Source organism: Bombyx mandarina, chromosome 10 (assembly GCF_030267445.1).
Source record: "Bombyx mandarina strain Sakado chromosome 10, ASM3026744v2".
In the NCBI taxonomy this organism is placed as follows: Eukaryota; Metazoa; Arthropoda; class Insecta; order Lepidoptera; family Bombycidae; genus Bombyx; species Bombyx mandarina.
In genome coordinates this window covers 12165357-12182143 of record NC_143217.1, presented here as the reverse complement: position 1 = coordinate 12182143, position 16787 = coordinate 12165357, and the positions used below count along the sequence as shown (strand labels likewise).

Sequence of the window (16787 nt, the reverse complement as noted above, 5' to 3'; positions counted from 1 at the left end):
TCCTCGCACGGGCCGACATTTGCATACGTGTCGGGCTTATGCAAATATATTTTTTGTGTCCCCTGTAGCAAAAGGAAACACTCCGGGCGCGCATTTTAAAAAGATTTACGCGCTTTGTCGGATCATTAAGTGCGGAACTAATTTGCTTACCTTTGAAATGTGTTAGAGCTTTGTCCCGTATAATTACCGTAGGGTTGGCACGTCCCCGTAACGTGATATGCAGATTTCTGGTGTTTGGTTTTTCCTACGCTCGATTTAATATCACCATCAACTCGGAAAATAATCTTAGTATCCTTTATCGACCATAAAAGAAAATCTTCACTTTACGGGGGATGGTTTTTAATTTGGCGTGGTATCCGTGAAACTTCTCAGCGTTATTGAGCATGTGGGAATCGTCAAAATTAAATTTTCTTTGTTTTCCTCTCGCGAGATGTAGGCTCTTGCCGTTATTAAATTTCCTTGTGTTTTTTAACACAGCCGTATCATTAGATTGAGGGTTTCCGTCAAGAGGAAATTGTGGCGGCGAGGGGAGCGAGCTGAGCACCTAAACATATTGAAAAAATAAAAATCCCAGCTACTTACTGCTATAATGTGTTAGTAAGTTACTCTACCTTGCATTTTCAACTTTGGGCAAATTAATTTAAAAGCAAAGAACGTGTAAATCGAGCGAAAAACCGTATGTAACACGAAAGTTTACCAATGTATAAAATTTTACAATATTCATGAATCATTTATTTTAATCCACGATGTAGCATACATAGATATTTAATACGAATCTAAGAAATTGTTGCTAAAATATTAGTTAGTATTAATTTACTGGTGGTAGGACCTCTTGGGAGTCCGCACGGGTAGGTATCACCACCCCGCCTATTTCCACCGTGAAGCAGTAATGCGTTTCGGTTTGAAGGGCGGGGTAACCGTTGTAACTATAATGAGACTTTAGAACTTATATCTCTAGGTGGGTGGCACATTTACGTTATAGATGTCTATGGGCTCCAGTGACCACTTAACACCAGGCGGGCTGTGAGCTCGTCCACCCATCTAAGCAGTAAAAATAAAATGAAAACATTACTAAATCTTTGAAGAAGCATTCGTGTCCTTTAAAACGCCCTCCGATGGTTTGTAAAAAAAAAACAACGTAGAGCAACATTCGTAGCGTTTCATTCGTCCATAGCCACATGCAGCCTAGAAAGACGTTTGAAGTGGAATCGTGTAATAAGTATGGCCGCGACAAAATTCAACCACGTTTCGGAACCTTAAGTATGCATATTATATTACGTGAAATTACCCATTTTTTCCACTCTCCACCCTAGCAATTAGGGTGGCTTGTGTATAAATATTGCACGTCATTAATGCGCGTGTTCGTCTCGGTACATATTTTTAAGGTACAGTGTCGGTTGTAAGGCGTGGGATACAATGCATAATTAAGACATGTTGTATAAGACTTGCTGTTTACATTTTGAGGAAGTTAAATGAATGGTTTTCCTACATTTAAAATTATTAATGATTATTAAATGACTCATTGATATGTGGTCCAACGTGAGTACGAAAAACTATAAAGAGTTAGTTTTACTGGTGGGAGGACCTCTTGTGAGTCCGCACGGGTAGGTACCACCACCCTGCCTATTTCTGCCGTGAAGTAGTAATGCGTTTCGGTTTGAAGGGTAGGGCAGCCGTTGTAACTATACTTGAGACCTTAGAACTTATATCTCAAGGTGAGTGGAGCATTTACGTTGTAGATGTCTATGGGCTCCAGTAACCACTTAACACCAGGTGGGCTGTGAGCTCGTCCACCCATCTAAGCAATAAAAATGTTTATCAATAATACTATACTAATAGTGAAGGTCTATGACAATTAAACACGATATAAGCAATAACAATGTTTTATTTATTATTACCTTGCTCCGAAGTCGACGACACCCGTTGTCGCAACGAAGCCTGTAACAAAACGAAATTGAATCATTTACAAATCTGACACTTATTAAAAATAAAATAAAACAATCAATCGCAAAAAGAACTTTCTCGTTTAATTAAAATATGAAGCGATGATTAAAATGCCTCTTCCGAGATTGCATTTCGACAATTAACGCATTAAGACTACTCCCGCCAATAAAGAACAACTCTCTCTTAATTAAGGTTCCCTGTTAAAAATTGAGTACAAATTCAAGTAGCAAATCTCTTTCGTTCCCTCCTGGGGGATCTAGTGAATGGTCTGTAATATTTTAGTTTGCTTGAAACAAAAAGCGCTCTTCAGCGAGGGTCTGAGAGCTGTCACGTAGACACAATAAGCCTTTTAATTCGATTCGTCAAGACGGACGCGAGAGACAAAGGGCCCCGGAGTTATCATTCAATGGGGCACTTCTACCTTTTCTTATTACTTTGCTCGGTTTTCTTGTGAGGTGGACTGGGACGGTAGTACATGATACGAATGCTGCGGGTAAGTCGCGGGATAAGGCACGTTCTTAGTTTTTGATTATGGATATTTATACTAACCTACTACATATTACATCTATTCATACTACATACATAGATTGTCTTCTGACAATATTTTATTCATGAAACTATGTATACAAAGAGCAAGAAAACCTATGCAATTGATTCGATAAAAACAAACGAAATAGAGATATGGGAAAAGCTTCTTTGGAACATAAGTATCGTAAAAGAAATGTATCTAAATAACAGCAGAGAGGTAAAAAAATAAATAAAAAATTTACGATCTACAACTCAACTTGCAATTCGCAAGACTGGACAGCTACTAATTTCGTGTAGACAGCAAAGGAGAGTTGAGCTACTGGCGTACGAGTAGATAAGCCGAGTAGCTGTCCACTGTCTGGTTAGCAGCTTGCATCGTCTAAACTAGATTTTGCTCAGTGGTGCAGTAGTTAGCGCCCGTGACTGTTGCGCCGAGGGTTGTGGGTTCGATTCCCATATCGGGCAAACATTCTTCTGATGAACAGGTTTGTTTGCTCTTTGTCTGGGTATTTATTATCTGTATATGTATCTATTTAAACTTATAGAAGTATGTAATTCTGTCTCTGGTACCCACAGCTCAGGGAATCCTAATTTGGGGCCAGATGACCGTGCGTAATTTGTTCCCGGTTATTATTATTTATATTATAAATAAAATCAATATTTATTAAAATCTTATTAATTATATATATAAGAAGCCAATTTATCAAAATAATTTGTTTTTCAATTTTTATGTTTCATTAGTCATGTGCATAGCTTAAAAAATATTTAACAGTGGCTTTAGTTAGTTATCGATTTCTACATCCTCTCAGATTGAAGAGTTGGGATTAATGATATAAATATTTGTATAAGTAATCTAACTCTAAAACCTAGTACGTACGTAGTATTAACAAATCGAACAACAATAAGATATATCTTGAGATAGTTCGTTACGTTTATACCTCGTTCTTGAGTGCAGTTGATCCCTTGTGTCGCCGTGACCGGACTGTCGATTCTCAGTTAACAGCTTTATTTGTTGCCACCGCTCTTTAAACTCATCTACGAAATTCTACTCTGTACTAACAAATAATGCTCATGTTTACTTTGCTACATATGGTACGAAAAATATGAAGACTGCGAATTGTTTCAATTTTAAAATCTTTTAGATTTATGTTATTTATGTTACTCAGAATCAAAAATATTAAAAAAAATTAAATACATGTAATTCCCATTGACTTAATGCTCTTCAATAATGCAGTGTTGTTTTATTGGTAAAATAAATTAAAAACTTTGGAAATGTTAAAACAATTTTGAGACAATCTAACTAAATGTATCCCATATTGTGCTGATATAGGAATAATTGGAAATGCCTAATATTAAATTATTGCAAGTGGAAATATTAAAATTAAGAGCGTTTTAATTGTTATAGAATTTTCAATGCGTCAGCGATAGCGTGACCCAGTTACAGTTGACTACGAAAGAAATCTAAATTATTTCAACAACGTAAATTTAATATTGCAACTGCCCACATATTAAACAGCATTTTTCAAGTGATTTTTTAATTTGATGATTAAAAATATATTATTCATTGCTAGCGGCCTATCTGTCTTTAAGTCGTTAGGGTAGTCTATAGACATTAACTAGATTTTTTTAATTTTTATATTCTACGTTCATCGCTTCCGAGCTACAATTTTCTCATATGGATGCCGGAAATACAAACGAGACACAACTTTGTAATATTTCTTTGAAAAAGCTTAAAAGTAAAAATTTAAACTTTAGGATTTATTTATTAAAATGTTTATAAATATTGATAAATTTCATCTCATATCATCTCATTTAATTTCATCCCAGTTGATTAATGTCTCAAATTAATCATCTTTATTTCATTTCCCTCCTTAATATTATTTTTCATAAAAATATGAATATACATTAAAATAAGACATGACTTAAAAGTCACAGTTACCAGGTCATAAAATCCCTTAAAAAAAATTAAGGGACAATATATTACTTAAAATTAATTTAAATCTACTTAGCACTAGTAGTATTGACTTACTTAGCACTTAGTATTCTAGTAATTACAGTGGAATTTCGATCCTTCACCAAATCTGGGAAAGATAAACAGCTATTTTCTTCATAATGAATTCCCTAAATTAATGCTTAAGTTACACAAACTTAATTATACAGATGAGTTGTTATTATTATACAATTGTTAACTTGATTTTGTGTAATTTTTTCTTTATCAAGCTATTGAAATGTTTTAACGTAAAGCCTGAAGAACCAATTTTTTGTACGTATCAAATTGAAAATGATAAAATGGATATCCGTATTGTAACAAATAAATAAACTTTAAGCTTGAAATAAATTCAAGTACACCTTAGACTTCAAATTCTAATATAAATGAACTAATGTTGACCGGGAATCGAACTCACACCCCGGGCTATAGTAGTCGAGATCACTAACCACTCGATCGATGAAGCATGAAGCGGTCAGAACTGTTTCGAAAACTCAATTTGACAGAGTGGGTATAGAACGTAAGCAAATAATTCGATCAAAACAAGCAACGAACGCTTCAATACTTTCTATTTCAAGCCTAACAATAACGTTCAAAATTCACGTTTCAGTTTCATACGGTCCAACGTCAAGGTAATGTACCTGTTTGCATTGGACGCAGACTGACGTAGTACATCTTTCTTCGGACACGTTTCAATATAGCGGTTTTGATATGTAATGCTTGGATGGTAATTAATTATACTGGCAGACAGTCGGATTCCAACTTCTGTTCTAGATATCGGGTACTTGGTAGATTTCCTTGGTAGATATTTGACTTACGTTAAAGTGAATATTAGTATAGATATAGTGAGAAAAGATTTTCCTTCGTAATTTTTCGGAAAAGTTCGTATTTATCGTGCTCTCGCAAATAGCTTTTTTTTTTTTTTTTTTTTTTTTTATTGCTTAGCTGTGTGGACGAGCTCACAGCCCACCTGATGTTAAGTGGTTACTGGAGCCCATAGACATCTACAACGTAAATGCGCCACACATCTTGAGATATAGTTCTAAGGTCTCAGTATAGTCACAACGGCTGCCCCACCCTTCAAACCGAAACGCATTACTGCTTCACGGCAGAAATAGGCGGGGCGGTGGTACCTACCCGTGCGGACTCACAAGAGGTCCTACCACCAGTAATTACGCAAATTATAATTTTGCGGGTTTCATTTTTATTACACGATGTTATTCCTTCACCGTGGAAGTCAATCGTGAACATTTGTTGAGTACGTATTTCATTAGAAAAATTGGTACCCGCCTGCGGGATTCGAACACCGGTGCATCGCTTCAACACGAATGCACTGGACGTCTTATCCGTTAGGCCACGACGACCACTAGCTTCAGTACATTGACATTATTCATTTTGTCATTTGACACTAAACAATAAAGTTCCATATTAATGGATATGAAAATGTCACTTATTTAATACGATCATTCATTGACAGTTCGGGTGTCATCGTATTCCGATAAAGATCCGAGTTTTCCAGAAGTAAAATAATTTCTCTTTACATCTATACCTACTCTTTTTGTAACGAAAAAACGGAGCTCATTAATAATTCGCAGTAAAAAAGACAGGCTGGTGGTAGCTAATCATGTCGGCTCTTAATAAGAAATACGTTGGAATATTACTCAATAATAATATTATAAAATAGCAGCGACACAATGACATGTTAATACAATGTGATTGGAGAATCTAAATATAAATACGTGAAACAAAAACTTTGTACCCCTTTTTACGAAAATTGTTCGGACGGAGGAGTATGAAATTTTCCACACTTATAGAGAATATAGAGAAGCAGTGCACATAACAATTTTTTTTTTTAAATAATGCATTTAAGATACATTAAATCAATAAAGAAAACATTACACACACTACCATGTATTTGACACACACACTCATACATACTATTTGTTTATTGTCAAACTTTTCTTATTGCATAAGCAATAAAAAAAGTAGACTATAAAGTCTATAGTCAAATTGAGAATAGATTAAATATTGTTTTGTTTGTCTTTGTTAATATTTGTCTAAAGTGTAGTCTTAGCGAAATCTGTGAAGAAATAGAATTCTTTGAAGTAAAAGTCTTAGACAATAGAATCATAATAGTGTATATACAAACTTATAATTTCATTTAATTATAGTCGAATTTCGACTACCAGGGTACAACTAGTTTGTATAAATCAAACAGATTTATCAAATCAAACAGAGAAATTTACACAAAAATAATTTTTTTGAAAGTGGGTTATTGTTTGACTATAACAATTAAACGCATACAATTACATGCGTTAAAATAATAAATAAAAATCTATTCATTTCATAATTCAGAAATCCTTAACGTAATTACTTACAGTATTACTATCAATTTCCCGGTCCGAATAATTATGTTAGGGAAATGAATTAAAATTGTCTCTTATTAAAGCTGACTAATTACAAATAATGATTACGAAATCCATATAAATCACAATTAAAGTACAATGTTCGAAAAGAGAGCACTTTAAATTAACTAATGGCGTACGAATGTTAATTAATACGGAGATTCAGCTCGGAGCGACGACTCGTCGGGTGTTACCTACTATGGATATTATAGCGCTCTCGTCAAAGATGAGATGTTGTACGTTTTATTACAAAGTGTGTAAAATACTTAAGGAGTTCTCGGAAATTAGCGAAAAACCCACGTCAATCGAGACGCCCGGTACACTCGTAATCATGCATCTTGCTCGAAGAGACGCTAGCTCATAGACATAGCCCAATGAGTTTCTCGCCGTATCTTCTCAGTGGGTCGCGATTCCGATCCGGTGGTAGATTCTGCGATTCTCAGGTTGAGCCCGTGGGCTTACCTATTCGTCCGGGCGTAGCTGGAACAGCTTCTTAGGCTACCAGCGAATAGCTAAGAAAAAAAAAGATGTGTGGTGTCGTGGGACACCGGATAGGAACGAAGTTCCTTATTATAAAAATATTAATTTAAAGTTCTATTCGAGGTATAAAGAAAATAAAACTGGAGGTTTCGCAACAACCCACGGTCATTCGGTAACGTGCGAACATATTGTGGTACACTTCATTCACGGTTGTTTGTATAAGAGTTAGTGTATTGCGCTAACGAACGCTCTGAGATCGTGGTCAATAAATGATAAAAAAATATGTTATTTTTTGTACGTTATTACAAAGTGAAATCGTACACTGAGTGCATTACTAATAAGAATCTTACGTTACGGACGTTTTTTCCCGGTACCCCTCCGCATCGTACCATAAGGAACTTCGTTCCAAAAAAAGAAACAACATTGTGTTATAAATTGCTGCTATAATTGGAGGCTGTTGCGATCGCGAATTCTCGCGAATTTCAGGGAAGCACTACCCTCGCTAGGGCTAGTGTTACCAAATTGTCCAGGCTGAGTCCCGTGAGCTTCACCTAAATGTTCAGAAACCTGATATAGCCCCTCGAGGTTACCGGGATATGTAGGTAAAAAAATTGTGATCGCACATGGATAAGTGTCACGATCCAGTGTATATTACCCCAAAAGGCATGTGTCAAAGTTTGAAGGGTGCGTAGCCGTCAAAATATATGTATGAATAAGGTCTGTAACTCACGTTTCAAAGTAGGTAGTGGTACTCGCGCTGTGACCTATAGTGGCACTGACCACTCGGCGTTCCTACCTATGCTATTAAAGAAATTTAGTTTTTTCTAAGTTAAGGTAGCATTTTCGTTGATCTTTATTTTGGAAGGATCTTTATTATGGAAAACAATGAATGTTAACTATTGTCATGGCTAATACTAATGTTTGTTTGTTTGTTCTATTAAATCGGTCGTGTTATGTGTATGATCATATAAAATCTTTAATACTCATGTGAAGAAATTAGATGATAGTTTTGATTTTTTTTTATTGCCCTTGTATGCAGACGAGCATACGGTCCACCTGATTGTGAGTGGTTACCGTCGCCCATGGACTTCAGCAATGCCAGGGGCAGAGCCAAGCCGCTGCCTACCGCTTAAAACCTTTTTAAAACTTTACCCTGGATTCCCGACTATACTTTAAGGTATTCACTATTATGTTTTTAGAGCTCAAGCATTTACCTTTACAAATCTATCTAAGTAAACATTGATCCAATATAAATTATGTTTTGAAAGTATCAAACATGTAATAACAAAGAACAAAACATTATGACAACAAAACAAGAGGCGGCAACTCGAAAAATATCCCGTTAATTGCATTCTAATTAAATGCCCATTAAATCACGCTAATTGCGCTTCTGTTTTTATTTTCCATCCATTTTTTTTGTTGTACGGTCGTTGAATGGAATTCCTTTATACTCGAACAGGCTGTTTGCAAACAACGCTATACAAAGGACGTTTGAAAAAATATAATTGCCATAAATATTATAGGTACAGGATGATGATTTTTTTTGCTTGTGAATAAAATGAATACCTTTTATTTTTAAAGTTGAACAAATTATATTATGTGATACCGTATTAAGGATTTTAGTTTTCATAAATACACGAGTATGTTTAAACATTCAAATTTTTCTTTATGTTTTGTTATTGGTGAACTATTTCACGGTCTAGGTGACGTTAAGTAGTTATTGGAGCCCATAGACAAAATAACGACATTTTCGATGACGTCATCTACCTTGATACATTAGATTGAGGTTTTTTTTTTATTGCTTAGGTGGGTGGACGAGCTTACAGCCCACCTGGTGTTAAGTGGTTACTGAAGCCCATAGACATCTACAACGTAAATGCGCCATCCACCTTGAGATATAAGTTATAAGTTCTCAGTATAGTTACAACGGCTGCCCTACCCTTCAGACCGAAACGCATTACTGCTTTACGGCAGAAATAGGTAAGGCGGTGGTACCTACCCGCGCGGACTCACAAGAGGTCCTACCACCAGTAAAATACCGACAGAATGCTCAATTGTATTGTAGAATGATTATTCCTGCGCTTAAATAGATGTATAGAAATACATAGGCAAGTTGGCAACCTATCCATGTATCCAAATATTACGCTTTACTAGTTTAATAATATTTTCTTTTTCTACTACTACTACCTACTAATCACAAAAATACTACGTCACAGTCGCAGGAAGCGCTCGCATCCGCATCCATTGTCTACGTTTCTTCAGAAAGTGTGGTCACCCTTCGTATCTCATCTATTTAATTGTTTTCTTTTAGAAGGCACTCACGCAATACTTCGACACTCGCTTTGATCTTCTCTTGTTTGATAAGACATTTATTTGGCGACTACAAATATATTATGTATGTATTAGGAAAACCTATAAGAATTTCGTTCGAAAAATATAATTGTGAAATACAAAAAAATATCTGTGTGTGTGTGTGATCAAATAATCAGTGAGTTTTATTTTCCTTGCAATATAGTTTTATTTTAAATATTCGAATGTCTTAGATTAAAATAGTACTAAATGTCTGTGAATAATTAGATACCATTTTCATCGAGTATCGATTATCCGGATAAAGATCAAAGAACTGTGTGAAATCACATCTCGAATTATTATTATATTAAAATCGTTACACAACTCTATTCATACAATTTGTCGTAACATAAGAAATCATTTCCTTTCGTTTATAAATACAACAAAACATTGCGAACGGTTGAATAATGTAAAGTCAGAACTTCGAATACAAAGTTTGGCAGCTCTTTAGTAGATTGACATCATGAGTCTGCCTACACTCGTGAGGTACTTGTCAACAATCATTACGCTAACTTGTCAAGTCCGCATTTGGACACAAAGTCGACTAATGTTTTCAACTTGTTTATAAACCATAAACCCTTTACGTGGAGCTGTCCAGTCACGTAGGTCGTAGACACGTGACATTTCGGAAACAACGAGCGCAAAACAAAATTACGAGGCCACAAGCGTCGATGTGTGCGAGTGTTGAGCTGACGGCGCGATGGTGTGCGTGCGCCTGAATTAGACGCGAAACTTTCAAAGTTTTCCCAAATTTCTGCCCCCTCTCCTCCTCCCACGCTTGGATCGATAGCGGGCGCCGAGCGAGCGAGCTGAGTCTCGCTACTCAAAGTACCGGACAACACTTCGCCTCAGTATTTACCATGACGCGTTTTGTGCTGAGAGTTATTATGGATTGTGGTATGTGCTAGTGTGATTTTCTAGCTTATTCACGCTGTTATTATACACGTGTTAAGTTCGAGTAATGGAATTTAGCTATTTTATTAACACGTGGCTCGTTCATTGTTTGAGAGTCTGGTCGAGTTGCAACATTTGTGTTACTAAACAAACATAATTAGTGAGAAATTCATGGCACTTTTTAGCATTAATGTGAGAGAGCATTTTATAAATGTAGATTATTCTTAATTTACTTGTTACATTTCAGAAAGATGCAATTATGTAGGCGTTCAGACAGGTGACTCGAGACATGTCGTTTGTTAGAAACTTTTTGAGATGCCCAGCTTTGGGAATTGCGAAAATAGACAGTATTGCGTGAGTAGGTCGTGGTGACCCGTGCCAACTGTCAGCTAGCAAAACAAGAGCGACAAGTGAAAATTGGGCGCACGAGGGTCCAAGTCTGTTTGTCATTAATTGAGAGCTTTGCGATGATCTTCGTGCTGAAGTCCCCGCGAGCGCTGAGGGCGACACTTCGGGGAGATATCGGCTCGCCAATCGCGTTGACAGCGGCCCTTTGGACTCGAGTGGACAGTTACTGGGAAAAACTACAGGCTGACGCTACTTAACGAACGAACCATCGTATAGGAATTTTCTTGAGTGCTTGTTAATGTTTTATGGGCGGAACTTTTTCAAAGTAGTGCGTAGATTGACGCGCTAAGTGAACTTAAATAATTCAACACGTTTCCCCTCGAGTGTGTGAGTCGTTCATCGATTCCGATATTAACGTACAATAACAAAGGTAGCCGGAAAACGGAAAACCCCTATTTAAATTGTAATAAAAAAAAAACTTCGCTATATCGACAATGGAGAGCGTTATAAATACTTTCTGATTTATAACAATTAATATTTGAAATATTGACAATATTAAGGGAAATGGCCGACAGCCAACAAATCATACAAAAAACCGCCCCGGAAGTAGGAAGCCCTGGCCCGTTGCTCGGGGACTTTATTTGGAAATGGAAAGTCTAAAAAATAAACGAGAGCTGAGTGCGGGGGAATGATTTATTCGCAGCGGCTAGTGCGCGCGCGTTCGATTATCGAAATGATATTTCTCGATATTAAAGTGTTGCCAAGAGGACTGTGGACAATATGACCCGAGGAAGATTTATTGAGCAATTCAACGTCGCGTCGACGGCCGTTACGATTATTTCATTATATTGTCGGAACCATAAAAAACGGTTACCGTTTATTTTATTGTACTTGTTTCAGGGAAATGTTTTTATTTCGTTTCGTTTTTTTATTGCGATGCATATTCTGTTGTATGGTCATCATTTCAGTTATTTTTTTTTCTTTCACAAACAAACGATTTGGCGGTGCACTTGATAGTGATGTTCTATTGTATCAATTGAAATCGCTTCTCGTAAACACAGAAATTTTATGGAATTATATTTATGATGATTGGAACTCGTGTCAGAAGTAAAAAAAACGTTTGGAACTCGGTTTTTAACGGCATGAGCTGATACTAAGCGTATTTCATTGAAATTACAAATTTACGTGCTTAGTGCGATGAAGGATCAGCTTGTCATGGCGCTCTGTAAACTTCTCAGAGTATTAGAATTCTTGGAGTTGATATTTCGAGCGGTGTTGAAGCAATTTTGAAGATCTTCATTGGAACGAAGTGGTACTTTACGCCTGATTAAATACAAAGCACAGTTTTGGGCTCGTGTAAAAAAGCTTCTATTTCTGGTTAGACCCCAAATACTAATTATTTTTCGTATGTTATTTTCAATTATTTAATCTGCAGAGGCCATAAGGCTTGTCGAAAATCCTTCTCTCATAGAAAGAAACATTTGAATTTCTTGGCTTAACACAACACAGAGGAAACTAAAGAGTCTTGTTCTTTAGTTTCCTCTGTGTTATGTTACGCCATACACCCCATAGATCATGAGAGTAACTTGAGGATTTTATGTAGATAATCCGTCATTTGGTACTTGCTTCGGCAGTATTGTTATTATTATTTTGGCCTTGTAAGGCGGACGATCATGAAACCCACCTGATAGTGAATGGTTATCCGGGGCAAAGCCAAGCTGATGCCGACCGCTAAAAGTTGAAGTTGAAGATTATGTTGATAGATATAGAATGTTTTACATGTAATTCTTGTGTGTTCTTGTGTAAAATCGCGAGGTTTTTTTTAATATTTGTAAAGTGTATTGTCTCAGCTCGTATGGGTGAGTATTTGTACCATGCAGCTTAAGATTACCGCGAAGCAATCGTTCAGCATTCTGCCTTCGAGAGTGAAGCTGGTATCAGAAAATACATTTGACACTTGCGCATAGCCTCTCGACTCTTAAATCATAACAGACCATATATGGAGATTTATCGACCAAATCTTAAACGAAAATATTAGTTTATTTTCTGGATTGTATATTTCGAGAACATAATTTAAGGATTTGATCAGTTTAAGAGCTGAGCGTGGCGTGAAACATTGGGTACCTCATACGGCGGAGTGTAAGTTCGGCATGTCGCATGATTTGTGCGTCTCGCCGGGATCGAGGGTCGAACCTGTGTCGAACGCACGTGCAAGTGTGCCTTACGTAAAAATTCCTCAAAAACTTTGCAGACTCACATCTTGTATAGGATTGTTTTACTGTAAATTCAATTCAAACCTAAGAAATCGGCATGCGTAGCTGATTACGAATACACATGCGGCGCATTTTTACCGTGCAAATTAAAATTTATGAGAGTAATATTTCAGTACAGTTACAAGAGTAATTTTGTGATCATAATCACGTTTAGAAATTTAGATAGCCGTAATACTTTATATTATAATTAGATAATTTTGCTTTGATTGATAAAGCTGACTGGCTGACGCTATTGGAGTAAATGGCTCATCATCACTATACAAATGCACGAGGAGGGCGGCCGTCAGAGAGTGGCGGCCTTTTGCGAAACTTGCCACCAACACCTGAAGTGAGGACTACGACCACTCTGTCAAAAGTTATACCGACTAGGAAGAAGAAGATTTGTGGCTTTACTGTGCAGTACCTAGTTTTCTCAACTTCATTTCTTGTCTAAATCTATACTAATGTATAAATCTACAGCGGTTTTTACGGATATTCCATTATGACTACTGAACCATGCATCCGATTGACTTGAAACTTGGTAACCACATAGAAAATACATGTACTTAATGGATAGGCTAATACTTATATGAGTGTTGGATTTTCTAATAATAATGACAATAAATAATAATGTTAATTTTAAATGCCCAGCGAAGCGGGCGAATACGGCTAGACTTTTATATATTGAGTGAATGTGTACTACTGCGTAATGAGTACGCTAGAATTTACATTAAAATGAAAAATAGTTTTTAAAATACGTAAAAATCATACGACTTCAGGCTTAAAGTTTCGACTTGCCATTGAGGCGTCATTACCAAATGTGACGGTCGAAAGAGATTTTTCATTTTAGAATACACGTGTAGGTTGCGTTTACTCAGACTTTCATGGTTCGGCAATCCCGGACAAGCGTCGTTGTTGGCTTATTGAATAACTGCATGAATCACCGCTGCACGCCTCACTGGATCCCCCATACGCTTCCTTCTTACACGGTGAAAACAGAACAGGTACAGAATTAGAAATGCTTCATTATACCTATAAAGTTCTGTTGCTTTTGTCAATTACATTCTTATCTCCTATTTCTTTTTTTAATACATAGATCAGTAGACGAGCTCACAGCCTACCTGGTGCTAAGTGGTTGCCGGAGCCCATAGATTTCTATAACGTAAATGCCGTTGCCCACCATGATATATGAGTTCGAAGGTCTCAGTATAGTTATTTTGGTAATAGCTTTCTCCCGTAGTTAGTCTCGTTGGTCCTGTGGTTAATAATCTTGACTATTATGCAGCGGATCCGGTTTGGATTCTTGGACTATAAATATACAAAATATATTAGAATCCTAATTAACTCCATTCAGAAATGAGTCGTTCTTAGTATCCGGAATCTCAGTATCTCTGGCAAATTGGAGCCATTGGAGTTGCGGGGAGACTTCGCGTGTCTTTGCTTACTTTATCGTATTTTGCATGGGGAGAGCTTCTTCTTTATCAATTCAATCTTCTTTTTTTTACAGTCTTAATATTTACCACTGTCTTTGAGCTCGTCCAAAGTGCATTTTAAGAGGTCGATTCTCCACGTACTATCAAACTTTGAAATTAAATACAAGCTACGGCGTTCCCTCAACGCTCAAACTTTACGGTAAGCAGTAGCCATGCTGTGTCCATGGGAATACTGTCTATAATCCAATATCTAAACATCCATCAGCAAGATGATCTATTTATGCAGGCAATAAATTTTATTTACGCAGATTTTAAATCTCGGAACATCTATTTTGTCTTTAGTTGCTAATGCCGATTGACTGTTGACTCAGTAGCATAGAAAAGGTTGTAGAGCATAGTCGAGAAAGTTTTGGAGTATCCATCAATGGTTTTATCCTTCCCCTTACTGTAGTAAATGTAAATGATTTCCCTAAGTGCAAATAAATATGTTTATAGTAAGGGAACAGTTTCATCTATGATGTTCCTGTTAGAGAATCGTGTGTAAAGTCATAGTTGTAGTAGTACTGATCAGTTACCCTCGTCCGATTTTGAAAGAATTTTTTTTGTATATTTTTTTCCTTATTCCGTCCCTGTATCTCAAAGTTCTACACCGAGCTTGTTGGTCCAGCGGTTTTTATGACGCTAATGCAATCGGCGACATGTGTCACTATTATACGATACTTTTAGAACTAGAAGACGTATCTACGTTACGCTCTAGCAACGATAGGGAGGGTAGCTTATTATTCTACAATTAAACTGTATATATAATTTTATTATAACATGGCCAAAATTATCACTAAACCTTTAACTGTGTATTTTAAATTTTCCAGTTTGTGATTTTAATAATTTTACTCAGAAATTACTATTGATTGGTGTGTTCTATATTTTTGATAGAAAATATGTTAGGAAATTATCCGGCATTCTTTGTCAGCGCAAATATCCGCAACGTTTATCTGTAAGAAGATCCGTCATAACTCCCCAATTTATGACATCCGAACGTTAAACTAAGAAACTAAATACGTACATAATATTCGCTCACTTCATGAATTAGTAGCGAACGTCTCTTTTAATCTCAGAGGCGAGCGCGGAATCAACTGAGCTCGTCATTGTCGGAGTCGCAGACTTATCACCGCATCCAGCCGGTCGCACACCGCGAAACTTATCCGACATATGAATGGCTTCACATCAGCGCTGAATTTGTAAAGAGTAGACGTGTGCCGCATGCATATGACCACGGCTTTATCTTGAAAGCTCTTGTGTAAGTTTTCAGCGACCGTTGAATGCTCCGGAATGTAGATTAGGTGCAACGCTGGAACGTGCCGTGACATTTAACGACGTACACGAAAAGCTTACGCGAACCAACAAATCCCGCCGTAAATCAGTTATAGCTTGACGACATTCTTCTGAAAAAAAATTTTCACGATTGTGTGTTAAATTACGAGCGGCCAATTTTCGAAAAAGAAAAGATTGACTGTGCCTTTTTAAGTCACAATAGAAGAGCCCGAAACTTTATGCAGAACTAATTAATCAAAATCAATAGCAGTAAAAATACGACGACAAAAGACCATTGAATTCGTGAGTCCACAACAGTATTGAAATGAACGCAAAAACAGGATGGCGAATAATTTGAATACGTAACGAATTGGAGGGTAACGCACGGTCGTGCCATTCTTTAACTTACTCTACTACGGATAAAGAGCTAAACTTGTTTTTAAGGGATGACCGATCGTGAAAATTTATGTATCGCGAACACCGCCGCCGGCCGGACCCCAACAAAAAAAGGATCCCGCCGGGGTAGATACAGGAAGACGGCAGATGGAAGGAAGAATTATGTTCCCCGCAGGCTGATGAGGTGAATGTGATTGTGAACTTTTCGACGCTATGCAAATCTGACAAGCGAGACGATATATGCCCGACGCATTCTGACCGGATTCTGCCGTGCTGATATGTCGCTTTTATTTACAGAATCCAATTGACGTATTCACTGACCGAACCAGGGGCGCTATTGTAAATTCGACTCTGCCCTCATTAGGTATACTAGACGACTTTTTGAAACATTCAGTCATGGCTGCTTCGCGAATATACAATTTACTCAAGTTTGAAGCTATTTAATTTTTAAATTTTCAGT

At 36.9% G+C, this 16787-nt stretch overlaps 1 protein-coding gene across 4 annotated transcripts in view; it reads right to left on the bottom strand.

The window, feature by feature from the left end:
• Nucleotides 1-16787, bottom strand: part of LOC114243178 (uncharacterized) — a 276284-nt gene that overhangs the window by 115985 nt on the left and 143512 nt on the right. For all 4 annotated transcript variants that reach the window (XM_089730435.1, XM_089730429.1, XM_089730433.1 and 1 more), the window contains exon 3: nt 1899-1938. In XM_089730435.1, the coding sequence (XP_089586561.1) occupies nt 1899-1938 (40 nt within the window). The remainder of the gene's footprint in view (nt 1-1898; nt 1939-16787) is intronic.